The sequence below is a fragment of the Manis javanica genome, chromosome 8 (assembly GCF_040802235.1).
Source record: "Manis javanica isolate MJ-LG chromosome 8, MJ_LKY, whole genome shotgun sequence".
Lineage (NCBI taxonomy): Eukaryota > Metazoa > Chordata > Mammalia > Pholidota > Manidae > Manis > Manis javanica.
This window is the reverse complement of record NC_133163.1, coordinates 41701072-41728984: the sequence shown is the minus strand read 5'-3', so window position 1 is coordinate 41728984 and position 27913 is coordinate 41701072. Positions and strand designations below refer to the sequence as shown.

Here is a 27913-nt window from a genome sequence, read left to right as displayed (position 1 = left end):
TAGTATAACATACTTATTTGTAATACAAGCTCTCCTTCGTAGTTTAAAAAAATTTTTTTATTTTATGATGCTATATTTTCTACAAATTTGAGTTGTTAAGCATAATTTGGGGAAAATGGAGTTGCTGCATCCAACTAGTGGCTAACACCCATCTGAAAAGTAACCATTTAGAAAAATATTTGGAAAAATAGGAAAGACTGGTGAGTGAGAAAGGTAATGTATGATTCAATACAAATAGGTTCAGGAGCTATCACAATTCCATGCGAATTAGATTAGTGAATAAAGAAAGTTCTGCAGTGAATATGATTACAATTAGGATAAGTGGGAGGAAATAACTAGAGTAAAATGAAATGAATGTAGTATTTCAAATATTTGGACAGTAAATTTAAAGGTGAACCACTTAAAAAACAGGGCTTAATTTGAAGTTTTGTTTAAAATGAGCATCAAAATATGTATCTATGTACATAATAAAGCACATAATATATATATAATTATGTAGCTTTAAAAGCCTTCATAATTGATATGTAAATGGTGCAAATATTTATTTTAGAAAATATTTCAGACTTGAATAGGAAGAACAATATTTCCTTTTATTAAATAGAAATTGAATATATAGACAAATAGTCTGTATTCTCATTCAATGGCAGGAATTATGTAAGTGGGAGACTTTTTAATCTCTACAGATTTCTATTTTAAGTAGTTTCTCTCACAGTGTTTTGAAATTACCTTATCAGGCTACAGTTGGAAGGTGCCCTTGGAGAAGAAACATTCCCATGGCAAACGGGTTGTCAGTGCTTCTTCGTGCCGGGTCCTCTAGTGGTCACCAAAAATAATGCCCACATTTATTATAGAGCGTAATACTTCCTCTTGAAAATTTAAAACTGTGACACTAGAATGATCTTTGAGGCAAATCCCAACTGAATCCTTGCAAGCTTAATGCAGAGTATTTTATTTGTAAGAACGTTAAAAATACTGTTGAACTTCCTGTGTGACTATACATGATTATCAAAACAAAGAAAAGCTGATGGAGATGAGTAAAAACAAACAGATTAATGCAAGACATGCAAGCTTTGTTCTACAGGTGCTATTCCACAGTTTCAACAAGTGACCTAGATTTCAAATATCTATTGTTTCTTTGTTAGGTTGGGGAAACCTTTAGAATATGAACTAGTTTACAAGATGGTTACTAAGGTAGATAGCCCATGTTCACTATTTTGCCCACAGGAAACTAATATTGCTAAGAACCATTCTAAATTGAGCAGACAGTAGTAGTGAAGTAGATTTAAGAGAATTTAGTTGCAGGAAGTTACAACTACCTGTGGATAATATTCACATAAGGTGGCACTTGAGTATAAATCCTAAAGACAGCATATGGTTCTTATTTTATCAAAAGTGATTTATCTTATGCCGTATCATCATTAACTGTGATTACTGATTGGCCTTTAAGAAGTGTGGACTTACTATTGGTACAGTGCACCTTTATAGTCCATAAAAATCTTCTCCTTCTCCTCCTTCTTCTCCTCCTCCACTGACATGCTATTAAGGTAATACTTAGGTTGTGACTATTCTACATGTTGGATTCTTATAGTACATACTAGTTTGCTCTCCATTAAGTTATTAGAAGCATTATCAATGTTATAATTTACTGCAGGGAAGAAACTGAAAGTAGATGTGACTCTGAAGGTGAGGAAGATGAGGAAGACACTGAACCCTGTCTAACAGGAACCAAAGTGAAAGTGAAATACGGACGAGGGAAAACACAGAAAATCTATGAAGCCAGTATTAAAAGCACTGAAATTGATGATGGAGAAGTTTTATACTTGGTACATTACTATGGATGGAATGTTAGGTAAGCAAGAAATGTATTTTCTTACTATTGAAATTTCTTTCATTGGTTCAGAAAAGATCAATTTAATGTTGTGAAGAACTAAAGCAGATGGTATATATGTATTTACAAAGCACTCCTTGTAGTTATACAGATGGCCAACACACATGGAGAGATGCTCAACATCACTAATCATCAGGGAAATGCAAATCAAAACCACAGTGAGATAGTAACCTCATACCAGTCACACTGATTACTATCCAAAGACAGTAAGTGTTGGTGAGGATGTGAAGAAAAGGGAACCTTCATGCCCTGTTGGTGGGAAGGCACACAATGGTGCAGCCACTGTGTGGCAGTTCCTCAAAAAATTAAAAATAGAAATAGCATACAACCAATTAATTCTACTTCTTGGAATTTACCCAAAGAAAACAAAAACACTAATTTGAAAAGATACATGCACACCTATGTTTAATGTAAAATTATTTACAATAGCCAAGATATAGAAGCAACCTAAGTTCCACCAACAGATGAATGGATAAAGAAGATATGGTACATATGTATAATGGAATATTATTTGGCCACAAAAAAGAATGAAACCTTGTCATTTGTATGAACATGGATAGACCTAGAAGGTATTGTGCTTAGTAAAATAAGCCAGAGAAAGACAAATACCATATAATTTCACTTGTATGTGGAATCTAAAAGACAAAACAAAAGAACAAACAAAACAGAAACAGTTACATAAATACAGAGAACAAACTGGTGGTTGCCATAGAAGAGGGTGATGGAGGGAGTGTGCGTAAAAATAGATGAAGGGCATAAAGAAGTATAAACTTCCAGTTATAAAATAAATAAGTCACAGGAATGAAAAGTAGGGAATTTAGTTAACCCTGTAATAACTTTATATAGTGAGAGAATGTAACTAGACTTAACATAGTGAATATTTTGTAATGTATGTGATTGTCAAATCACTATGTTGTATGCTGAAACCAATATTGTATATGAACTATACTTCAATTAAAAATAAGAAAGCATACCTTGTGTCTGATTCTCCAAGATTTCCAACACTCCCACTATTTTGCAGTAGTTATAGCCAAAAGTCACCAGGATTATACTTGTAGTTCAACAATTTGGATTTATTACTCATTTGCAGTGAGGGAGAACCCACAGAATGGGGAACCACTGTGCTTCTCAGTAAGAGGGTGTTTGATGAATCAGTGAAAGCCCAAGGCACCACCTTTGGGAACAGCAATAGCCCAGAATTCTGTGGAAACATCCTGAAGGCCCATGGCTCCCAACAGTGCAAGTGGTTTGTTGTTTTGTTTGTTTATTATGTTTATTAGAAATCAAGCAGGTTTCAAGCATTTTAATAATTTTAAATTGGTTAATTAATGCAAAAAATGTTAGAAAGGTCTTCAATTTCAGCTTGTTAGATGATTTGGGGGAGGGTTTAGGAAATGGAGCTCTGCTGTGGATTGGATACTGACAAGAAGTGGAGGTAATTCTATGATTGGTTATCTTAATAACTGTTATCTAGAAGGACAGAAGACTAGACCAAGGTTAATGTCACAACTGATAAAGCAGCTGCAGTCAGGAGGAAACGATGTTTGGTCATTTTTGTGGCTCGGACAATGTACCCGTTTTTCCTGTGTTTATCCCCATTAGGGAGTGGTCTTGTTTTTCTCTCGATCCATCATGGTCATGCAGCAGACTTGTCTGGTGGATATGTTCCATGAAATTGCTTCTGCTCAGTAGATCAGGACCTAGCTGTTAGGGCCAGATCAGCTCTGAAGCAACACCAAGGCCTAGCTGATAATACCAGGCCAGCTCCTGAATGTCAGGGACTGCTTTACTTTTAATCCTTTAGAAAGTCTTGTGTGTTTAGTATGTCTGCTTGCCCTATATTTGCTTGAACCCAGAGTGCTCTAAGGTTTCCCTATATACTTGATATGTGCTCCTTTATGCCTCAGCTCCTAATTCTGTCATCTCTAAATTGGGCAAGATAAAGAACCTGCATTGGAGAGATGTTGTGAGAAGCAGTGGTAGCATCTGTATTATACAAAGTGCTTAGAATACCTGGCACTTAGTAAGTGCTCACTAAATGTTAACTCTTACCTTTAGTGAGGGAAGTTAGGTTTCTTTTCATCTTGTGTCAGAGTATGCGTTTAACAGATGGCATATAAAACTTCAAAATTTCTCTTTTCTCAAACCAGCCCCTATGCCCTTCATTTTTCTGTCTACACTAGAAACAAACTCTTTAGTCCATCACCTTATTGTTTGAATGTATGTTGTTGAATTCAGTGGGAAAAGACATTTACCAACTTCAATTCTCTTAACTTTGCGGATGCAGCACATTGTAGCCTTTTTCCCTCAGATCCTATTCAGCTCACAACCACCCACTCTTTCTATCTATGTATATCTGTTCTGCTTTTTACAATTTCCCCTTCCTGTCATCTTCTCTCATCTTTTTAATGTTTTAATGTATGACTCTTCTCAACAATCCTTTTATTATGTGCTGTCATTCTTCCTAACTGGTTATCTTCCAAACTAGTTAACCTAGCTGGTTACATACGTGGTGCATGATTTTTCATTGTCTTTCTTGTACTTTTAAAAGCTGGTATAGTTCTGGTCTGCTCAGAGATAGAGCCAGTGTAGTCCTAGGAGAATCTGGATGGATGACTAAAACAGAGTAGATGTGCAACTGTGAGGGAAGTTCTGGTTTCTAGTTGAGAAATCCTGGAACCCACCCTTGGTTGGCAATATTAATGCTGGAAGTACCTACATGACATTGTGTGGTGACCAGGTCAGTGTAGCCTGGACCATACTCCAGATTGGGCCTGTGCTTCTTTGTTGTCTCATAGGTCCTATGGAATTTTGGAATTGGGCAGTTATGATACATAATTCTCTTACTGCACTTACCAGACTGTACATGATTCTACTATATGTCTGTCTTACACACCAGACTGCAAGTCTGTCTTTGTAACTTCCTCATACAGTGCCTGGGATGCTAGTAGGTCCTCAGTAAATGTGGAAATAAAGGACTATTTCTAAATAAGGTAAGAATATAGATATTTAAAAGCCTGGTAAAATGAAGATACTGGGTAAAGCCATGAAGAGATAGTTTTCAGTCTATAGTATAGGTAGTCACGGTACCCTGCCCACTGAAACTTGTGGATATTGGAACCCTGTTCTTACTCTGTACAACTCCATGGTGACCAGGTTACAGAGCGAGGGTGTGGTTTCCATTAACATGGTGCAGTTCAAAGCAGGGACTGCCTGTAATTTTTTTTTTTCTTTCTTAAATGTTCAGATTTTAGATTTCAGTTGAGTTCTATAAATAACTGTATTTACAATAATGTAAGAACTGTTATTTAGTTTAAGGAAGTTTAACTTATTTGCCCCTAACTAGTAACTTGGACCGACTATATTGAAATTTTAAAGTGATGTCAGTGTTTTGGAAAAAGGTAATGAGTTTTCGATTTGAGCTGAACAGAATAAACTTAAAGAAAATGAAATATCTCTAAAAAATTCAGAGTCTTAGAGGTGACACAGTTCAGAATAAAACTTTTTTAGAAATACTAGAGGCAAGAGAGTGTTCTGGGAGGAAAAGGAATCCATAATAAATTTGTTTGGAACTGATCATATTACACATTTGTTTACCTGACTTATCTTTGCATTATTCCATCAATAGAATGAATTCTAGGGCAGAGTCGGCCTATTTCATTAAGCTCAGATTTGTGGGAATTGTGGAAAACAGAGCAGTTCAATTGAATCCCTGTTTAGAGTCTGCTCACCAGCTCTTCCCTCAGAGCCTGTCTACCTGGAGGAATTCTGCTGCCTTGCTCTCGGGGGCAGGGGCACAAAGTGCACGCAGTGCAGTGGCTGGCATGTTACCAGCAGACCAGCCCCGGTGCTCTTCATGTTTCTGCCAACACTAGGACCAAACTCTGATTACCTCAGTGTTATGTTTATTTGGTGAATAGATTTCAAATTAGGTATTACTGTGAATTTTCAATTTTTTATTTTAAGGTATGATGAATGGGTGAAGGCCGACAGGATAATCTGGCCTTTGGACAAAGGTGGACCAAAGAAAAAGCAGAAGAAAAAAGCTAAAGTATGTACATAGATTCTTACCCTTTATGATACAGGAGTTATTCTTTTGTATTGTAATTTTTATAAGTCCTCTTTTGTCACTGTAATAATCATTTTGATTCTTTTAAGGTGATTGTGATTTTCTTTATTCACCCAGAAGCTAAAAAAGTAAAAAATGTAAACACAATCCCACACTGTTTCAGGAAAACCAGGGATCCTTAGCGCATAGGCTTCAACTCAAATGCTTATACAGGCTATACTGAAAAAGGGTAAGAGTGACAAAAAGGACTAATGACAAAAAAGAGGACATGTTCCTCGTCTATAGAGAGGGCAGAACTAACCACTGTGTTGTGAGATACAGACTCAGGGTTGCCAGATTTTAGGGTATTTCGAGACAACTACATTTTTAAAAATGTGAAATCTAATTTTTACATGTATTAAAATTAAAATGCTTCATTTTAAAAGCCATAACTGTTGGCCAGTTGTACCCTCAGCCATACACTCAATTTTCAGCCTTTGCTCTAGAGATTCACCTAGTGTTTTAAATGTCTGATGGCAGATACCTTTCTTTTCCTCAGGGAAACAGTAAGGGACAGGCAGAATGCTGAGTAGTTGTACAGCTCTCTAATACACTGAGCTCTGGCCTTCACAGTATAAGTGCGGCATTACAAATTTTAGAATATCACATTCCTATAAATACAAAATATGTTAGCAAACTATTTGTTTTTAATTTTTCCGTTAGCACAGATTAGGGGTTAGCACAGACATATAAAATACCTAACCTTTTTGAGCTATAATTTTTCTTAGAGAAGTAGAATGCTCATTTTTAATAAGACATTGGCCCCTCTCACAGATTTTGTTGTTATTACCCAGAATAAAGACGACAGTGAGAAGGATGAAAGGAGGGATGAAGAAAGGCAAAAGTCGAAACGGGGACGACCTCCCTCAAAATCTGCCCTTTCATCAAACCTGCCGTATGGTTTGTCTAAGGCTCCAAACAGTGAAGGAAAATCAGGTACCAGAAGTGCTTGCTGCAATTTGCCAGACAGCTCACCTCTGTCGAATGGAATGGAAGGTGCTCAATTTTGAGGATCATTGATTTTAAAAATCAGTAATATAAATAATAAAACTTCAGTTGCATGACAGATTCAAAGAAAGTCATCTAGGTTTTTAAACTATAAGAATATGTTTATTTTAGAATATCATGTTTACTGAAAATGTTGTGATGTTTTACTTTAATTTAGGAATACCTAAATATGTCAGTGTCATAGGAATTTTCCATTTTAATAGAGGGTGGGTTGACAAGCCTTGCATCCTCCTTTGTGCTGCACTGTCCTTCCAAGCATGCACCAGTCTCCTGTAATTCAGTACTGATCAGCTAGGATGTTCAGCAAAGCTCTGAGACCTTGTTCAAGACAGCACTAACATGGTAGGCATGCTTTGTGATGAGTGTAGTTGAGTATACTCATCTTATTCTGCTTTTATTCTGCTTTTACCTTTTTTCCCACTTTCCTACCTTTGTATGTTTTTCCATGTAATCTAAGAGATGTTAAATAGTTGTCTTATATAAAAATTTCCCTCCTTTCAAGAAAAAAATGTGTTCTGAACTACAGGATTGCCATTAGTCCATATGGTGCTTGTGTGCATTAGAAAAGGGCATCCTCCTCCTCTTTACTGCTATCTGTGATAAGGTTGTCATAATCATAATACACAATGCAAGATGTCCAGAGTGAAAGACACCCTCTCAGATGGCATGTCCTGCAGTGTGCAACCTTCAAAACTATAGATAGTAGTCTTGCTAAACTACCACATAAAAGGAGTTGTTTTTTAAGATGAGAATAAATGAATTCTAAATTCTGTGTATGATAAAACCATAAAATAGAATTAAGTACCTTTTCACCTGAAAAATGCATTAAAGTCTGCCTTTTTTAACTTTTTTAGTATATTAGCACCATGTGGGAAGAATTTTTATATTTTATAGCTTCTGTACAGTCTTACAACCCTACTTTATTATTTAAAAAATTTTCTGACTTAAAGAATGATTTCTTTAGCAAGAAGATAGCTTGCTTGTATTTTCATGTCTCCTAATTAGAAGAATATTTAAAGATTTGAGAATTCAGATTGCTTATTTGTATATCTCTTCATTCCAGAATTAAGCAGAATTTCATATTCCTTTCTAAGGTCACAAAATGGCCATCACATTTATTAATCTGTACCTACTAGATCTCAGATCAAACCACTTAATATATTAACTTCGTATCTCAGTATTGGTCCTTTGATTTTGTAAGAATTATCATAGCCTAAATATGACATCAGTGAAAACTGCAAAATAGCTTTTTATAGAGCTGATAGTAATATTTTCTATGTAATGTATTTTTATATGGAGTTTAATTTGAAATCCTCCTCTTCATTTTTGGCAAAAATGTGTGACTTCTTTTTAAATCAGAAGTTTCCAGAAGGAGGTTTTCAGAGGTACATGATTATGAGTTTTATTATCTTTAGCAGAATTTTGTTATAAAACTACACTGGTAATTAAGATAGAAACCTTTGTAATAGAATAATATTTTCTCTTGCAGACTCATGTTCATCTGATAGTGAAACAGAAGACCTGTTAGAAAGGAATTTGATGAATGAAGAACTTTCTCCTGATATTAAAGAACTAGAAAAAAATGAAAATGTAAATGATAATAAACTAGATGAAGAAAATCCAAAGATTACTGTACATATATTAAAAGAAAACGATAGGACTCAAATGCAGCCCTTAGACTCCTTGAAATTAGAAGTTGGAGAGAATGAACAAATAGTACAGGTTTTTGGAAATAAAGTGGAGCAAGCAGAAGAAGTTAAGAAAGAGGCAGAAAAATCTCCTAAAGGAAAGGGAAGACGAAACAAGACAAAAGATCTTTCTCAAGAGATTGTAAAGATTTCATCATTTAGCCATGATGAAGCAGGAAGTGAACCTCATATAGAAGCTCAGAGTCTAGAATTTTCTTCATTGGAGGGTAAAAACTTTTCTCCTGCCACTGAAGATGAAATTGACCAATGTATAAAAGACAAAAAGCTGAAACGGAAAATACTGGGACAGCCATCACCAGAGAAAAAAATAAGACTTGAGAATGGAATGGAAATAACAAATACTGTATCTCAAGAAAGGACCAGTGATTGTGCTGCACCTGAGGGAATGAAAAATTTAAATTTTGAACACTTTGAAATAGAAAATGAAGGAATGCCATCGTTAATAGCAGAGTCAAACCAACACATTCAGGAATTAGCAAGTGGAAAAACTGATAGTCCAGCTGAAGAAACTGTAAATACCCCACTAAAAGAAGAGGAGGATGCAATGCCTCTGATTGGGCCTGAAACCTTGGTTTGCCATGAAGTCGATTTGGATGATTTGGATGAAAAGGATAAAACCAGTATTGAGGACATAGTAGTTGAAAGCTCTGAGTCTAACTGTCTTGTTTCTCTTCCACCTGCCCTACCTGCTGTAGTACAGCACAACTTTCCAGTAGCTTCACCACTTACTCTCAGTCAAGATGAGTCTCGAAGTATAAAAAGTGAGAGTGATATTACCATTGAAGTTGATAGTATTGCTGAAGAATCCCAAGAAGGTCTCTGTGAGAGGGAATCAGCAAATGGTTTTGAAGCCAGTGTTGCCTCTGGTACCTGTAGTATAATTATTCAAGAAAGAGAGATCAGAGAGAAGGGTAAGGACTTTCTAGGGAGAAAAATAAGCCTTTATAGTAAAACCAAAAATTAGTAAGCTAAGAGTTTCAGGGACTCTTCTTCTATCGTAGTTTTCTCCCCTTCACCCCCTCCTGTAGATGAATATATGGAAATTCATGTAGAATAGACAAGTGAATAAATATACTCACTCTTGATTTTTTTTTCAAGTTCTCTCTTTCCCCTTATTTCAGGTCAGAAAAGGCCGAGTGATGGAAATAGCGGATTACTAGCGAAAAAGCAAAAGCGTACCCCAAAGCGAACAAGTGCTGTAGCCAAAAATGACAAGAATGGAACAGGTGGGTGCTTTTCAATGCTGGCTTTAAAAAAGTGTTAATATTTCAGCAGTTTGTTGGTTTGATCATTTGTGACAATTTAAAAATAACTTTGGTTTTTTGTGTTCCGAAAATAGAAATTCATCCAGTATTTTTTTTACATGAAGGTGCATGTCCATTTTATTCAGATGTGGGATAGCTATGATCATTTTTTATGTTTACTTCATTCGTATTTCTTAGGTAAAACAGTTTAATGTTAGAGGAACATACTTGAGAATCTTGAACAAAAGGAAAGGAAAGTTTACTGGGCTGGTTAAAGCAGATTAAGTAGGCTCCTCTCTCTGAGGTCGCCCGCACTTTCTAAGTGTGTAACCTTTTAATCTTTAACTTTCTCTCCCCACCCTTTCAGGGCGCCTCTCCTTACTGAGGCTGCCTGCTGTACTTCTCTTTAAGTAACTAAATAAAACTCACTCTGCTTAAAAAAACAAAAAAAAAGCAGATTAAGTTACATTTCTGAATGGAATGTTTTTCTGTAATCTAGAAAAGTTGATTTCTAAATAGTATAGTAATTTTAAAACATGGGAAATATATAAAATTCTTACTGAAACAATGAAATCAGTAAACATGAATAGAATAGATTACATGAAAAACAGACTTGTACAATAAGGGATAAAATTAAATTGAAAAATATAGTAGAAATAAACATAGTTGATTTTGACAAAATTAACTTTTACCTCCAAAACATGCCTTCGTACAAGTCTAGCAGGGAAAGTCTAGGTTATAATAGATACATTTTCCAAGGAAGAAGCACATGATTCATGTAAGATGAAAGACTTTCAAAGGAAAGCCTTGGAACTGCATTTCAGTTCTCAGTTGCTACATGTGGCTGGTTCCTGGATAATACAGGACCAGAGGCTAGAAAGAGTGATGGGAGATGAGACTAGAAAGGTGGCAAGAATTACAAAGGGAAAATGAGTAACTTTGACAATGCCTGGTGGACATCACCTTAGTCAAATGATCCAAATGAGCACCACTAGTAATGGGACAGATTGAAATCATGTGCCATCTGGCAGGATGCAATAACAAGAATGAAGAGCATAGCACATCTGTGGTATTTCTGTCGAAGATGTGTAAATAATCATGAGGAACCGTCATCAAAGACAAGGTGAAGGATATCTTCTAGAAAAACTGGCCTGTAATTAAAAAAGTTGTCAAGGTCATCAAAGTCAAAGAAAGAAGAACTGTTCCAGATTGAAGGAGACTTATGAGACATGACAACTAAATACAGCATATGATTCTCATCTGGATCCTGGTGTTATAAAGGACATTATCAGGTCTAGTAGAGAAACTTATATGGGATCTGAGGATTGGATGGTAATAATATATTTGTTACTTTCCTGATTTTGATGGTTGTGTTATGGTTCTATATGCTTGTGGTAGTTTTAAAAACATACCTGCAAATTTGTTGATACTCTTCTCTTCAAAAGAGACAAAACCTAATTCCCTTCCCTTGAGTGTGGGCTGAATTCAGTGACTTGCTCCTAACAAACTAAAGTGGAAGTGATAGAGTATGACTTCAGAGAATAGTTCGTAAAGGCACTGCAAATTGCTCCTTGCTCTCACTTGGATCACTTGCTTTGGGAGAAGTAAGCTGCCATGTTGTGAGGACACTCACGCACCTATGGAGAAGCCCACGTAATGAGGAACTGAGCGTATCCTGCCAACAGCCATGTGAGTGAGCCATCTGGGAAGCACATCCTCCAGCTCCAGTCAAGTTTTCAGAGACCACAGCCTCAGTGACAAGCTTGACTGCAACTTCACAAGAGTCTCTGGGCCAGACCTCACGGCCAACCTGCTCCCAGATTCCGACCCTCAGGAACTGTGTGAGATATCATTTACAGTTTTAAACTGCTAAATTTTGGGCTAATTTGTAGATAACTAACACAAGAAGAATGTTCATGTATATAAGAAATAAATACCAAAGTACTCAAGTATGGCAGGGCAACTTAACCTTCACATGGGTCAGAAAACATTTTTTGGCTCCTGTTGTCTTACAAGTTTTTTGAAAGTTTGAAGATTTTCTCAAAATAAAAAGTTAAAAAGATTAAAGAAGGAAAAAGAAAATGATCAGTTTTAGTTTATGGAAAGAATCTTTGGCTTAACTAAAACAGTGAAAGAAGGAATGAATTAAAGAGACTTGGGAAATAAAATCACTGGTACTCAGTTATTAGATATGAGGAACTGGTTAACTGACATATGGAATACAGTAGTAGTAGCAGGTTGTTGGAAGAATAATTTTAGGGAATGTTGAGTTAGTATTAGGAAAACAGGGGCCTGGAGCTTAGAAGAAATTATTTTTAGAAGACAGTTGTTGAGATGACAAAATGATGAAATTGCTGTGGGAGAGTTGTAAAATGAATAGGAAAAGGACCAAAATTAAACGTATCTAGGATATCCCTTTATAGGGATCAAGAAGAGTAGAGTAGACACTGATCAGAGATAAATGAAAATCAGTAAACACTAGTGGATTTGAATAAGAAAAGTTTCAGATGCTACAGGATATTCAGTAGGATTAAAATACATTTATTGAATTTGGCAAGTCGTAAGTGTTTGGGACTCTAACAAGAGCATAGGGACGTCATTAGAAGGTGTGGAAGTCAGGATACCAAAGAATTTCTTTCAAGACATTTGACACCAGAGAGAAGGAAAGAGGTGCCATCTAAAGGGAGGGAAGATTTCCTTCTCTGTCCTCCCTCCCTCTCTAAGTGTGGTCAAGAACTAAGCATGTTAATAGACTCTAGGAAAAGAAGTTGAAATAAAATATGGATAATTGGGAACTAAGCATGTTAATAAGACTCTAGGAAAAGAAGTTGAAATAAAATATGGATAATTGACATTGGGATATTCCAGAGGAGCTGGGAGTAGATGGTTGTAAGAGTATAGCTAAAGAGATTAGTCTGCTCGGAAACAGTCTCCTTTTTGAGGCCAAAAAAAAAGACAATAAGGACAAATGCAGATAAGGGAAGGCTGGGAAATTAAATGTGTAACCCTCAACTTTACTTTTCAGTAGAAGGCAAGGTTGGCTTTTGAGAATGAATAGGATGAAAGTATGGTGTAGAGCTTGGAAAAAAGGAAATAAAATTGAGAGAGAATTCTATTTTGTTATTAAGTGAAAACCAAAAGCATCTCAAATTACAGATTTGGTGAGGAGAGCTGCAGAGTTGCAAACAATTGCCTGTTCACATTTTATTATATTGAATGATGTGTATACATCAACATCTTTTTTTGTGCTTTTTCATATACATAGTTGAGGTTGATCCTCTTTTTGGTGGTTTTTGTTTATTTATTTTTAACATAAATGGAACAATCCTAAACACCACTGTTTTATGCTTTGCTTTTTCATCTAACAATATTTTGCCATTTTAGTTCTCACGAACTCACTCTCTGTAACAACTTTAGCAAAGTATTCAATAGTATATAATTTTAACCATTTCACTATTGATGGGCATTTACATTTCTTTACTACTAAAAAATGCACATTTGTGCACTTCTATCTGTAGGATACCAGAAATTGTAGTTGCCGAGTCCATTGCATTTTGATATTTGAGATTTTTATCATTTATAATCTGAGTCCATTTTTTTCTTATTATAGGACAAAGCAGTGATAGTGAAGATCTTCCTGTCCTAGACAATTCAAGTAAATGTACCCCAGTAAAGCATCTTAATGTATCTAAGCCTCAGAAGCTTGCACGATCTCCTGCAAGAATATCCCCTCACATCAAAGATGGAGAAAAAGATAAACACAGAGAAAAACATCCAAATTCATCCCCTAGGACATATAAGTGGAGCTTTCAACTCAGTAAGAAGCTTGTAGAATACATAAATGTATATATCTTAAAATGTCAAAATAAGGAATAATGATTAGCAAATTCATTTATTTAGGTTTCCAAATAATGGCTTATCAATAATCACTGCTTGATACCTTAAATATAAATCTGTGTCCTTTCATAATACTAAGTTGATAAATATTACTGGGGGAAGATCTCCAGTTATGAAATAAGACATGTATGGTTTAAATCAGTGAAACTGCAATACCCTTTCTAGTATTGACAATTGGAAATAACTAGTAACTGAAGAAGACAACAATACAAAGAAACTATTTGATAAATAACTGTAGTTATACATCAAGTGTGCTGTGTCAGTGTTTTGTGTTTTTCTGATCATTTAATATATCATTAAGGAATACATGTTTAGTATAAAAATTTAGGATATATATAAAGAAATCTTACTCATGAATTTAATGTCTTCCCTACTTATATAGCCTTATTTTGCTTAATATGGTAAGTTTTGATAAACTTAAAGCTTTTAATGATTTATGAGTTGGATTTTTTGATAGAACTGCCATCTTTTCTCATAGAATTATTTTAAAAATCCAAATTCACTTCTTTTCTCTTTTAGATGAATTAGATAATATGAATAGTACAGAGAGAATCTCTTTTCTCCAAGAAAAACTGCAGGAAATAAGAAAATATTACATGTCTCTGAAGTCTGAAGTTGCAACGATAGACAGGAGGAGAAAAAGATTAAAAAAGAAAGACAGAGAAGGTAATTTGATTATAATTTTTCTTTCCTCTGTTTTTCAAATATATCCTGTCATTTTTAGAAGATTTAGGTTTGTCACTCTGAATATAGTACACATTTATTAATTCTTGTTTTTAGATTCCTAGTGGTTTCTTTGTTGCTATTAAAATGAGTGCATCAACAACTGAATTAATCAGATGAGACTCTTGAAAGGAACTATGAACTTTACAAAATGTGATTTTACTAAACGTGGTGGGTTCTCACGAAGAGCTTACTCCCTCTGAAATTCACTCTTTATTCAACATTTGTTGGCTGCCTGTTAGCAGGCACTATATTTGTTATTATGGGGTTCATAAAAATGAGTAGGCTATAGCTTATCTTGTTAAGATTATCTTATTAGGGTGATAAATTATTTTTCTAAGCAACTACTGTTCAGGTAAACATCATCAGTGTGTACACATCACATGCCAGACCCTTTTCCAGGCAGCAGAAGTACAGAGACAAATGAGATACAGACCTTTATCTCAAAGACGTTAACATCTAGTGGGACATTGTGTGATGAGGGCCCCAAGAGTTATGTTAATGAGTATAGGGCTCGGTGGGAGGAGAAATTAGTTTGGAGTAATCATGAAGAGAGAGCGGTGTCTGACCTAAACCTTAAAAATGTGTAGGATTCACTTCTAGTTAAACACTGACACATTCATCTCGAATCCATCCCCAAGCCCCACTATAGTAACAGTAAAATGAACTACAAGCCATTTACCCACAAGGACCGGAGGACAGGATAGCAGACCACTGCAGACAAGCCATCTCAGCAGCACATCTTTTGGAAGCTGAGAAGCAGACAGACTATTGTTACTGTTCTATCAATTGAGAGAATGTTAAAATCTAAGCCTGTTTACCTTGCAGTGGGACGAAACCAGAAACAGGCCAATTTATACCACCTCACTCCAGGAAAGCTCTGAAGGCAGGGGTATGGGTGAGGCTGAAGAATGGAGATTGGTTGAAAGTGGAAAGAGAAATTGGATCCTTTCATCCCACCCTGTGAAGCAAACTACTTTATTTTGCAACTCAGCAGAAAATAGGAAATAAACTTATTGGCAGGTGAGGGCATCATTAGGCTTATGGCAGAGACACCCACCACAGCTGGAGGTGAGGGTTCAGTGCTAGAGCAGAAGTCATGAGTTTGAGCACAAGTTTGCAGTACAAATGATGACACTCTTACCCCTTTTCCAACTGAAGCTCTTCTCTTCAGGGTTCCCTGAAAGCTGACAAATAGGCTTATGCTCATTCCTGGGAGGATATAAATGAGTTCCTCTAGAGGAACTGGCCAACCCAAGAGAAATGATCTAACATACATACCAACAATTGGAAATTCCTGATCCAAAAAGTAGGTTCCTTGTCAATCACTGCATCATTGAAAAGCCCTGTGTGTTTGTGCACAGCTTCCAATTAGCTTTTTAATGTCCCTTTCTTTAATGTGGAAGCCATAAAACCAGATAAGAAAGCCTCTACAAAAAGAGAAAAACCAATGTAGAAAAGCAGAATAAAAAGGAAATTGGGAAAAGTAGACAATGTACCATATAAAAACACCAAACTAATTAATATCAGAGATATAGGAAGGATACTGCTTGAAACAAGAATATGATACTATTAATAAAATTCAGAAAACTGGAAGAATCTCTTAAAAATTAAAACTAGGAAAGGAATAAAATAAATTTAGCAGAAAAGAGACAATAAATGGTAGTAGAAGGTAAAAAGACAATAGGAAGGAAGAACTAAGAGAAGTATAGGATTTGGCAGGGGATCCACCTTCTGATTCAGGATTTCTAGAAAAAGAGCACTGAATAAAACAGGAGAAAGCTACCAAAGAAAAATTATAAGAAAATTTGCAGAACTGTAGGATATGAGTTAGAAGATTGAAAGGATTCATTGTGACCTCTATGAAGATTGGGGGGTGGATGGAGACACACCCAAGCATATTATGAAATTTCATAACTGTATGAATAGAGAAGATCCTAAAAATTTACCATAAAGGTACATACAAAAAAATGGGTCTCAGAACAGCATCAGGCTTCTCCTGCCAGATTTCTCAATGATAGCACTAGACCCTGGAAGCCAGTGAGACAGTGTGAGAACCAGCAAACAAAGAATCCCACACAGGAAAACAGGAAGGAAAATCTCAGAGTTGTGGTGAATAGAAGCTCTAAATGACCACTGCACAGCTGGCCTAGAAAGCAACTATTTCAGGAACAGGATAGAAAAGGAGGTCAGGGCTCTGGGAGGGATGTATCTTTAAAAGAAAAAAAAGGTAAATTACATGATAGGCTTGCTTATATTGAGAGAAGTTGTCCACCAATGTCAGAGAGGGGCAGGATTACCAATAGGGTGACCTGTCTGTCATACGTGGTCTGGAATCATTCTACTCCAAGTCTAGCAGTTTTTAATTCCTGAAAATAAGTTGTAGCATATTGGAAGAGACCAAACTTTCCAGGTTTGTCCTTTTCTTTGAAAACTGTAAATAACGAAGTCTTTACAGAACTTTTAAATATTTGGAAGGTGAGAAGAGTAGAAAAGAGCAGGTTAACAAATTGAAATTTCTTAACCCTCAATTGCTTTGAGTTTCCTAAATGTGATATAAATTGTGGATAACTAAAAAGATTCTTTTATTACAGTCTTCTTCCTTTTTGTATTCTTAATCTTTTGTAGTGTGAAGTGAGTTCTTGAAGTGAGACACTAAATGACTTCCAGCATAGATATTATAATTTGTAGTAATGAGTTACATGTCATATTGGTATGACACACATTAAGAGATGCTTAAACAAACAAAAATTAGAACTTTAAGTAAAATAGGAATAATTGGGCAAAGATGGCAGGAGACAGAAGAGCTTTGCAAAGAAAAGAGAAGATAAAAGGTAAAAACAGCAGAACACATAATGCAAAGTAGTGATCCTTAATCTGTGGAATGTCCTGAGAGTTTAATATTAAAGTCATTTGGGGACTATTTCAGATCACACACCCACATAATCATCGTGATTCCTGTGATTCTGATACCTGACCTAAGTAACTGCCCTTGCTTATGGGACTGTTGTGTTCATAAACTAAAGTACTGAGGCAGGATAAGGATAGGAGGCCAGTAGTTAGATGGTTATAGTAAATTCTGTGGGATAAGTGAATTCTTCTATGATCCTGTAACCCCAGAGATAAAGCCAAAATTTGTAATAGTGAGAATCTGTGTCAGGTTGACCTTGTTTTTGATTGGGGTAAACTGAGTTCCTTCCAGGAATCTTTCAAGTAGGGGTTTAAGAGTTTATATCTCTTTACTCTTTACATTTTATGGTGCCTTTTTTGAACTGAGTTACTTAACTGACCAGAGACTGATTCCACTCAACTGAGCCAAAGTTTTTGCTAACAGTTTGTTATTCCTTCGTGTACCATTTAAGAGGACTATAATTGAAGTTAATAATGTTAAAAAAATGTATTTCCAACTTGCCAGGGGCTGGGTATCTTTGTATGATAGTTTTTGAGTCTAATGTAGTTCTGATTCCACAGTGTCTCATGCAGGAGCCTCCATGTCATCTGCTTCGTCAGACACTGGAATGAGTCCCTCCTCTTCATCTCCTCCACAAAATGTACTTGCTGTAGAATGCAGGTGATAAACATTCTCTCTGCCTTCCCAGCAGTGTACTGCCATGGACATAAATCCTCAAATCCTGAAATACAACCACAGAAAGCACTCAACTGGTTTGCCATTGCTAAGTATATCCTTTATACTTTACCAGGCTGGATTGTATCTATTCCCTTCTCTTTTCTTTTTTTTCTGTTGCAAAAAATAAGCTGACTAATAATTGAAGGTTAGGCAGTTTGCCATTATTTGTCATGTTTTTCCTCTTTAATTTTTTTTCCATTTTTTGTGAAGATAGAAAAAGGGCACTTAGCAAATTTGAATTTGTATAATAAAGCTTTCAGGTGTTATAGAAATCATAGATAAGCAAGTGCACATATAAACATCAAAATATCCAGCTGAATATTTACTGCTGCACTTTCACTAAGATGTATTTGAACATTTGGTGAATAGGGGGTTTATGTTGTATTTTTATTATTTTTATTATTGTTGTTTTTTTTGTGTGTATGTGTTTTTTTTTTTCTGTGGAAGCACTTGCTATTTAGAACTGCCAAAGTATATGTTTAGCAGTGTGCCCAGGTTTAAAGGTGTAAATGGGACAAAATAAATTGTGAAAGGAAGTGTAGTTGACTGAAAACTACAGTTGTAATAAGTCTTCCACTTTTTATAGGATTTTTGAGCACACAATTATGCAAATATTTTAATGTTTATTAATGTTTACAGTGGAATTGTGAATAAGTTTTCAGTGGACTATCTTATCCCTTGACAAAAATATTTTGTCTTTTTTCTATGTAATTTCAGAGTTTTTATTTTGTTACAAAAAAACAAAAATGAAATATATAACAACAGTGAAGTTATTTAACAAGATTTCTAAAGCTGAAAATTTTGTGTAAAATAAGGTATTATCTTGCAACTTGTTAAATATATTTATTCAGACATTGGATGTTGTATTTTTATGTATTTTTTAAAATATCAATAAAATTGAAAAAAAAGAAAATTCTAGGTTAATTCACTCTTTGGATGACAATAGCTGTCAGCTGTCCCTTTTACAGGAGTTTGCACCCAGCAGCTTTACCTGTATTGAAGGGAGTCTGTCTCAGTCCTTCAAACAGTATAAAACTATAAATGGGCATCCAGATCATTAAAATATGTCCTCATTTAGAAACTTTGGCAGTCCTAGTATTTAAACTGTTTTGAGGATCAAATTTTTGGTTGCCCTTAAGATACTTTGTCACAGTTTTTATGTTTGCTGTACTGCCGAATAAATTTATATCTCCCAAAGTTGAGATGCAACAACTAAATAAAGTAACTATGTATGCTCTGTCTGTGAATTGTTCCACAGACTAATACATTTTTGTAAATAACTCTTCCAAAACCATGTATTTAAAGCAGTTTTGCCATATACATTATGTAAAAAGGTGATTTTTAAAAATCAGTTTTTAAATTCATGTTTGTACATTAAAAGGGGTTTTTTTAAAACCACCTTTTCTGTGTTTAATATGCTGTAGTGTAATAATAACCTAGATGCTCTAGACTGTATATCAAGATCTGATTTACAAGAACAAAGTCAGAGCCTAACACTAGTGATGGCATAGCATTACGGAAATCATTGTTTCTTAATTTCATTTACCACATTGTGAACTTGTGATTCAGATTCTTCCATTTTCGCAGAGAATTAAAAACAAAAAAGTACTCTTGTAAAATGCACTTTCCTGTCTTTTCTTTGCAAAGCAGAAATACTTCAGTGTAAAATAAAAATGGAGCTCAGTGGGCAGTATTAATAAAGGCCATGTTTTAAACATAGGCTTTATATTTTTAGTTGTCATTTAAGTGATTGTTTTTTCCCTAAGTGCCAGTAACTTGCAGTTGGAAAATCAGACTTCACAAAACAAAACATATTCAATATATTCTTCAGTCCTTACAATAAAATATTTCTAGTACTTAATTAGAAAAATGAAAAAAGTGTGTCATTCAAATCCATTTCGAAGTAGGAAGCAACTTAGATTCATACATTAGATATTTTAATAACTTCTTTCAGTAGCAATTCATTAAATGAGATAACTAGGTATCAACTTGACTACTGTCCCTTCTAATCAATATAAAACTGGTAACAAAGTATTGGGACTTTGCTATGGAAGGCAAAATTACATATTCTTTGGGTGGATATGTGGACACTGTTAAAAAGCCTTTAATTTTGGGGCTGGGAAGGATTATGAATGTAAGTGAATACTGACTAGTTACTAAATTTGGATATTGCATGTTTGAGTTTAGCTAAATTTTGAATAGTTAGCTCTCCCATGTGTTTAAACAAACACTCTTTAAAATGGAAGGTGCTATCTATAAAATCAAGTTATTTGAAGATTGTGGAGGTTGCTGGTTTAGTATGACCCTGTATGCTTTTATTGTTTGCCGTGTTAAAGTTCTAATTTTCTGGTCTTTCACTAAGAAAGATGTTTGTACTTAAGACATACATACTCTGCTTTTTGTGAAATTGCTTTAAATTTTGAAAATCTATATGGATTAAGCTATTAATTGGCTTATATACCTTTCTTATTAGCGCTGTAATTTAACATAGCTATTAGCATTTTGAAAGCATGTGAACTAATATTCAACCACACATAAAAACTACTATGAGAATTCATTCATCAACAATTTATCGAGTGTCTTCTGTGTGCAAGGCATTGCCCTAAGGCCTAGGAGCCACAACAGTGAGCAAAACAAATAAAGGTCCCTGCCTTCATAGAATGCAGAGTTTAAATAAGGTAGATGTTAAATGGTTAACCCATGTAATTCTGAACTACAGATGTAGTGATGTGATAAGCACATGAAGTTAGGGCATGCCATGAGATAATGGTAGAGAAACCAACTAGTTTGTAGGCAGAGGTTGTCTGGGAAGGCTTTGTAAAGAAAGCCACAGTGTAAGTGAGCCCAGTGAGGATTATGAATTGGTTAGGCAAATGGGAGGAGAGACGGAAACTAAAGTGCTCCAAGCACGTAGGGAAGGATAAATTGGTGGTAATGAACTGATGACAAGAACAGACCTGAGTTAGAAGCCAGGTCAAGCAGCACTATTCATTTTGCACATAATTTTTTCCAAAATCATGTATTAAGCAGTTTTGCTGCTTTAAAACCCAACCGTAGCACCTGCCCGCCTCTTCCTCCTGCTCCTGTTGTCGCCACCACTCTCATGCCTGCCTGTTCAGATCTATCTCAAGATCCACTTTTCCATAAAGTTTCTGCTCACTTTGTACCACCACAACCAGAATATCATCCTCTTTTATGCTGATAGAATTTTCAAAATATTATTTTACTTGAAAATTTACCTTGTATTATATTGCATGTGTGTCTTTCTCTCCTCGATGTTTAGTTCCTTGGTACTCCTTCGTTATAGCTGTATTTCACAAAGTGCTTGGTCTGGCATCTAACACATAGTAATATGGTCAAAAACTGTGAAATGCTATTTCTGTTTTTCACTAGTAATCCTTATGTAAAAGCCAGATATTTAAAAGTTGTCTTTGGGGTCCTTTTCATAAAGTGATAACTGTTAAAATGACATTTGAAAAGTGTTTAGACTTGTTTAACAGTCCAATCCCCAACTTAAAATATTCTTAAACTGATTAATTATTTTTCCTTCTCTCCTTGTTTCTTCTTCCCTCTTCCATTACTTTCATGTGGTTACCCACAGACTTTTATCCCATTATGGAAGACTACAGCATGTGATGGCATTCATCATTAGTGAAGGGTGAGTAACTCTTACCATGGAGTTTGTATTAATGGAGAATTTCTAACAAATACATGCTGAGGGCTTTCACAGAGTAGAAATATTTTTTGAGTTACAAAATCAAAAGATATTTTCCTTGTTGAGAGCCACAAAAATTTTTCTATTCACATAGGCCCATTGTATCTTTTTAAGCAGAATAGGAAGGGCAGTGTTTCTAATTTTTGAATTTGTAGTTAAAATCATGAAGGTATCTTCATTTTGTAATCTGTATCATGCCAAGTTCATATTCAAAAGTTCTATTGTGAACAGCTTAAAAATTCCATGTAATATAATAAATGATTATTCTGCACAAGTAATTGAATTTCTTCTCAAGGCTGAGTTACATTAAATAGGACCATCTCATTCAAGTTTCTCACCATTCCGAGTTTCCACATTTGGCAAATAAAAACACCTGATACCCAGCTAACCTTGAATTTCAGACAAACAACAGATGGTATGTTAGGATAATATGACCCATGAAAAAACTTACTGGAAATTCAAATTTGGGCATCCTATATTTTATCTGCAAATCCTACAACTAGTTTCTTTTCTGCTATATTCCATAGTGTATTTATTATATGTACCTTCTTTTTGGTCTCTGATGGAGGATACAAACCGCTGAAGTTTCTCTTGGTTTCCAAGGATGAAAGTGGTGATTTTTAGAATTAAAAATTATTTCCTAGATGTAGTCTTTATCTCAAAAGATCAGCCCTATAATAGCTAAGCTTTGACAAAATAGTTGTGAATGAACTTAGATTTTAGTGGCAGTGTTCCTTTGATGGGGCACCTTTCCCACCAAGTGCCAATTGCTCTCAGAATTCTCTTTGATCCCTATCCAAAATTGCTCTCAAAGAAAAACCTAAGCTATATCTGACTATATAAAAACTTATTTATAACAAGATATTTAATAACTATGAATAAAGCCATCATAAAATACTCATATACCAGTTTTTGTGTGGACATGTTTCATTTTTCTTGGATAAATACCTAGGAGTAAGGTTGCTGTATTGTCTGACTACCCTTTGGTACATACCAGCATTGTTCTGGATTGTATTTGTGTTGTATTCCCATTAGCAGGATAATACAAAGAATTCCAGCAGCATTACATCCTTGTCAGCACTATGTATTGTCAGTTAGGTTTTTTTTTTAGCCCTTCTAATAGGTGTGTAGTGGTATTTCATTGTACGTTAACTTAATGATCATGATATCACACAGACATTTAGTGTCTAGCAACTTCAGTTGTTGGAATGTATGTAAAGAAAGGGGAACTCCCATGCACTGCTAGTGAAGTGTAAATTAATACATCCATTTTGGCTTTGACGATATCTGGTAAAGATAAACGTGAATACCCCTTCTGACCCAGCAGTTCCATATATGCAACAGCAAATCGGTATATGCCCAAGGAGACTTATACCATACTATTTGTTGCAGCATGGCTTGTATTGACCAAAAGTTAAAAAAAAAAAAAAAACGAAAGGGAGCATTTTAAATGCTCCTCAACAAAAGAATGGATAAATTATGGCTTATTAATTAATTGTGGTTATAAAAATATAAAGCAGTTAAAATGAATGCACTAGAGCTAAATATATGAACATGGACAAATCTCAAACTAGTAAAAACAAGATGCCAAATGATACATTTGTATCATTTGTACAAAATTTGTACATTGTATCACTGTACAAAATTTACAAATGTAAAACAATACCTTGGTTTTGTTTATATAGCCTTAAGTATAAAAATATGAATGTGAATGATGAACACCAAAATCTGGACTGGTTTTCTCTGGAGGAAAGGGAAAGGGGTAGGAGAGAGCATACATGGGCATTTATTCCCTCCTTCAAAAGAATGTAAAGCAAACAGGACAAAATGCTAAGATTTGATAAACTGGGTACTGAACATGTTATTCTTAGTACTATGACGTATTTCATAATTAGGAAAAAAATTCACCCAATTAACCATTTCATAATAAGATGAAGAAAACTGATAGTTGAGTATCCTATCAATCAAAATCCATTCCCATTATCTCAAGCCTATGGAAGAAGCATTGCTATTTTGTTTTGACATATGAGGAAACAGGTTCCAAATGGTCAAGGGAACAGTGAGTGCAGAATTAGAACTCCAGCCCATTTCTTCTGATTCCCAACTCCAGTGTCTTTTCCATTATATGAGTGCTAATCTTAAGAAGCTTCTGCTCCCTTGGAGTAATGATTGCATTCTTAAAAGACAGTTCCTGGGCCAGATGCTTTATTCATTAGGGTATTGGTAAGTCCTGAATTTTGAGGAGTAGCAGATATCACTGGTTTTATCTAGGCAATTATCCATAGGTATGCTCACAGCTTATATGTATAAGCCTATTGCAGCACTGTTTGTAATAAAAGTTGGAACTAACCAAAATGTCCATCCCTATGCAGCTAGCTAAATGATTGGGGTATATTGGTATAGAATACTGTGTAGCTGAAAAAAGAATGAGGAAGCATATGATATGTGTGAAAGGAAAACTGGTAACAGTGGTTGCCTCTGGGAAAGGGAAACTATTAAGGGACAAAAGTGGGAGACTGTCATTGTAGTCTTTATGTTTTGAACTGTATGAATATATTACCCACTTAATAGATTTAAAGCTTTTTAAATGTCTCTGAAGCTAAAATAATCATGAGAAACAATTTCAGATTTTAAACTTTCCATTTTATAGATTAAAAAACTGACACTTAGAAAGGTTAAGTGATTTGTCAATGTTCAAATATAACTGACCTTTCAACAATGGGTTTGAACTGTGCAGGTCCACTTTTATGTGCTTTTTAAATAAATATATTGGAAAAAATTTTGGAGATCTGCAACAATTTAAAAAAAACTCACAGGAAAACCATGTTGCCTAGAAATACTGAAAATTTTAAGAAAAAGGTATGTCATGATTGCACAAATGTATTTAGATACTAATCTATGTTATCATTTACTATTATAAATCAATAATAGGCTATTCGTAGTAAAGTCTCGGAGGAGTCCAAGTTATACACAGATTTTTGACTGTAAGGGGGTCAATACCCCTATCCCCCATGTTGTTCAAGGGGCAACTGTAGTTAACTAAGTTATAAATGACTGCTTAGAAATTCTGTTACAGAGAATCCCAGACCCCGTAAGTTCTTAATCAAACCAAGTATTGGGGAAAATGTGGAGGAACTAGAACTCTTACATCCTGCTGGTGAGAATATAAAACTGTATATACTCACTTTGAAAAATTTGGGAAATTCTTAAAAAGTTAAGCATATGACCCAGTTGTTCCAGTCCTAGTTACCTACCCAGGAGAAATGAAAGCATGTCCACACATAGCAGCTTTACTTAAAAAAGCAAAAACTTGAAATAACCCAAATGTCCATCAACCGGTGAATGAATAAAGTATTACATTTCCATAGAATGCAATACAATCCAACAACAAAAGGAACAAACTGATGAAACAGGTAATAAAACAGATGAATCTCAAAATAATTAGCGGAACAGAATAGATAGTCCAGAAATAAGTCTGCGTATATACGGACAATTAATATTTGATAAAAGAACAAAGTATAATGAAGAAAGGACAGCCTTTTAAGGAAATAGTGATGGAACAGTTGAACAACCATAAGCAAAAAACCAAAAACAAAAACCAACCCAAACTTGAAGCCTTACCTCATGCCATATACAAAAACTCAAAATGATTACAAAATGATCATAACACTTTTAAAAGAAAACATGAGGAAATCTTTGTTACCTTATGTCCAACTGGGTTAGGTAAAGATTTCCTAGATATGATACCAAAAGCACTATCCATAAAAAAAATTGATAAACTATACTTAATCAAAATTAAAAACTTGTTTCTTTAAAAGACATTGTTAAAATAATAAAAAGACAAGAAACAGACTGGAAGAAAATATTTGCAAAGCATTTATCACATAAAGGACTTGTTTCCAGAGTGTATATAAAGAACTCTAAAAATTCAGGAATAAAAATGCAATTTTAGAAACACTGCAATGAAACAATGCAAATTTTTAAAAAAAGACTAAACATTTGAACATACAATTCACCAAAGAAGATATATGGATGGCAAGTAAGCACTATAAATGTTTTTTATTAAGAGAGGGAGAAGACAAGCCACAAAGTGGAGAAATCTGTAAAGATGTGGTAAAGAACTATGTTTTAGTATGTTTAGGTTGCTTTAAGAAAAACACCATAAACTGGATGGCTTATAAACATTAATTTCTCACAGTTCTTGAGGCTGGGAGGTCCAAGATAAAGGTACCAGCATGGGTGGGTGAGGCCCTTCTGGGATGCAAAAAGCTAGGGAGCTCTGTGGGGTCTCTTTTTTAAGTGCACCCATCATAACCAAAGCACCTCCCCAAAGCCCCACCTCCTAATACCACCATTAGGAATTAGGATTTCAACATACAGCTTTTGGGAAGACACAAACATTCAGACAATAGCAGAATGTTATCCAAAATATACAAAAGAGTGATTCTGGGAAGATGGCAGAATAGGTCACTGAGATAACCTTCTCCCAAGTACATACCAAAGGAGCAACAACATCTAATACAAATAGCTCTGAAAATGACCTGAAGACTGGGAGAAAGACCTTTTACAGCTAACGAAAAAGAGGAGGCCACACTGAGAAGGATAAAGGGGAAGCACCCTGAAAAAGCAGGATCCAAGCCATTACCCCATCCCAACCAGTAAGTGGAAAGGAGTGAGGAACAGGATGGGGAGGAGATAAACTCCTGGATATACTGCACACCTGGCACAGGAGACCTGCACCAGGAAGATAAGGCCCCGTAACATTGGACTTTGAAAATCAGTGGGGCTTAATGCTAGGAAGAGCTGGAGAGTTTTGGGAGTCCATGTCTCTTGGAGGACTCACATGTGATATTAACAGGTCTGCGAGATCCAGCTCAAAAGCAAGAGTTTGAAAGATTTGTCGATTAACTTTGGGAAGTGTGCTGGTTGGGGAAGGAGTCTGAGGAGTTCTCTCTATAAAAGGAAGGGTTGGCAGACACAAATTTTCCAGTCCTTGCTCAGCCTCGCTGAATGGATGTTTGCAGGAGTTGGTTCTGAAATTCTTCATCTACCTTGTTTTCTTTACCCAGGAATTCCCCTGCAGATTTGCCCCACCCAACATGCCCAGCCCAGCAGTATTCCATGGACCATTATTGGCAGCCAGGCTGAGGGTTGGTCCCACCCACCAGCACATTGGTTTGGCAAGGGAGGTGTTGAGATGTTTGGCTGCACCAACTGTTGTAATGCAAACTAAGGCAAAGCAGTTAAAATGATCAACTGGCCAGTGATGGCAGCCAAGCTAGGGGCTGGCCTAGCCCACCAGCCATCCAAAGCCACAACAGGAAGGTACACAGGCCCACAGAGGGGACACCCCTGGAGTGCCTGGTTCTGGTAAGTACAGGTGTTTTTGTACTTCTGGGCACCACAGGACACCTACTACATAAAGCCACTATTTTCAAGACCAGGAGACAACTGATTTATCTAATACATAGAAACAAACACAGAGAACCAGACAAAGTGAGGAAGCAGAGGAAATTATTCCAAAGGAAAGAAGACAAAACTTCTAAACGAAATGTTAGACAAAAATTGCTAAATGAAATGGAGATGAAAAAAATACACCTGATAAAGAATTCAAAGTAATGGTCAGGAAAATTGTCATTCCAGAGAGAATAGAAAAACTCAGGGAGGACTTCAAAAAAGAGATAGAAAATATAAAAAGCAACCAGTAAGAGATGAAGAATACAACAACTGAAGTGAAAAATACAGTACAGGGAATCAATAACAGATTAGAAGATGCAGAAGAAAAGATCAGCTCCTGGAAGACAGGACAGTGGAAAGCAACCAAGCTGAGAAATGAAAAAAAAAAAGAATTTTTAAAAATGAGAAGATGCTAAAATATCTCTACCACAACTTCAAATGAAATGACATTTGCATAATAGGGGTCCCAGAAGCAGAAGAGAGAAAGGGGCAGAAAACCTATTTGAAGAAATAATAGCTGAAAATTTACCCAACCT

At 35.4% G+C, this 27913-nt stretch overlaps 1 protein-coding gene across 8 annotated transcripts in view; it reads left to right on the top strand.

Moving 5' to 3' along the window:
• The window catches only part of ARID4A (AT-rich interaction domain 4A), a 63126-nt gene extending 43202 nt beyond the window's left edge, over window positions 1-19924 (top strand). For 3 of the 8 annotated variants that reach the window (XM_073242332.1, XM_073242333.1, XM_073242338.1), the window contains 9 exons: window positions 1652-1849; window positions 2979-3134; window positions 5855-5939; window positions 6791-6992; window positions 8494-9624; window positions 9835-9939; window positions 13568-13774; window positions 14374-14520; window positions 18049-19924. In XM_073242332.1, coding sequence (XP_073098433.1) covers window positions 1652-1849; window positions 2979-3134; window positions 5855-5939; window positions 6791-6992; window positions 8494-9624; window positions 9835-9939; window positions 13568-13774; window positions 14374-14520; window positions 18049-18152 — 2335 coding nt within the window. In that variant the 3' untranslated portion in view covers window positions 18153-19924. The remainder of the gene's footprint in view (window positions 1-1651; window positions 1850-2978; window positions 3135-5854; window positions 5940-6790; window positions 6993-8493; window positions 9625-9834; window positions 9940-13567; window positions 13775-14373; window positions 14521-18048) is intronic. The other 5 variants (XM_073242334.1, XM_017681253.3, XM_073242335.1 and 2 more) reach the window with 5 other exon arrangements.
• The last annotated feature ends 7989 nt before the right edge of the window (window positions 19925-27913 follow it).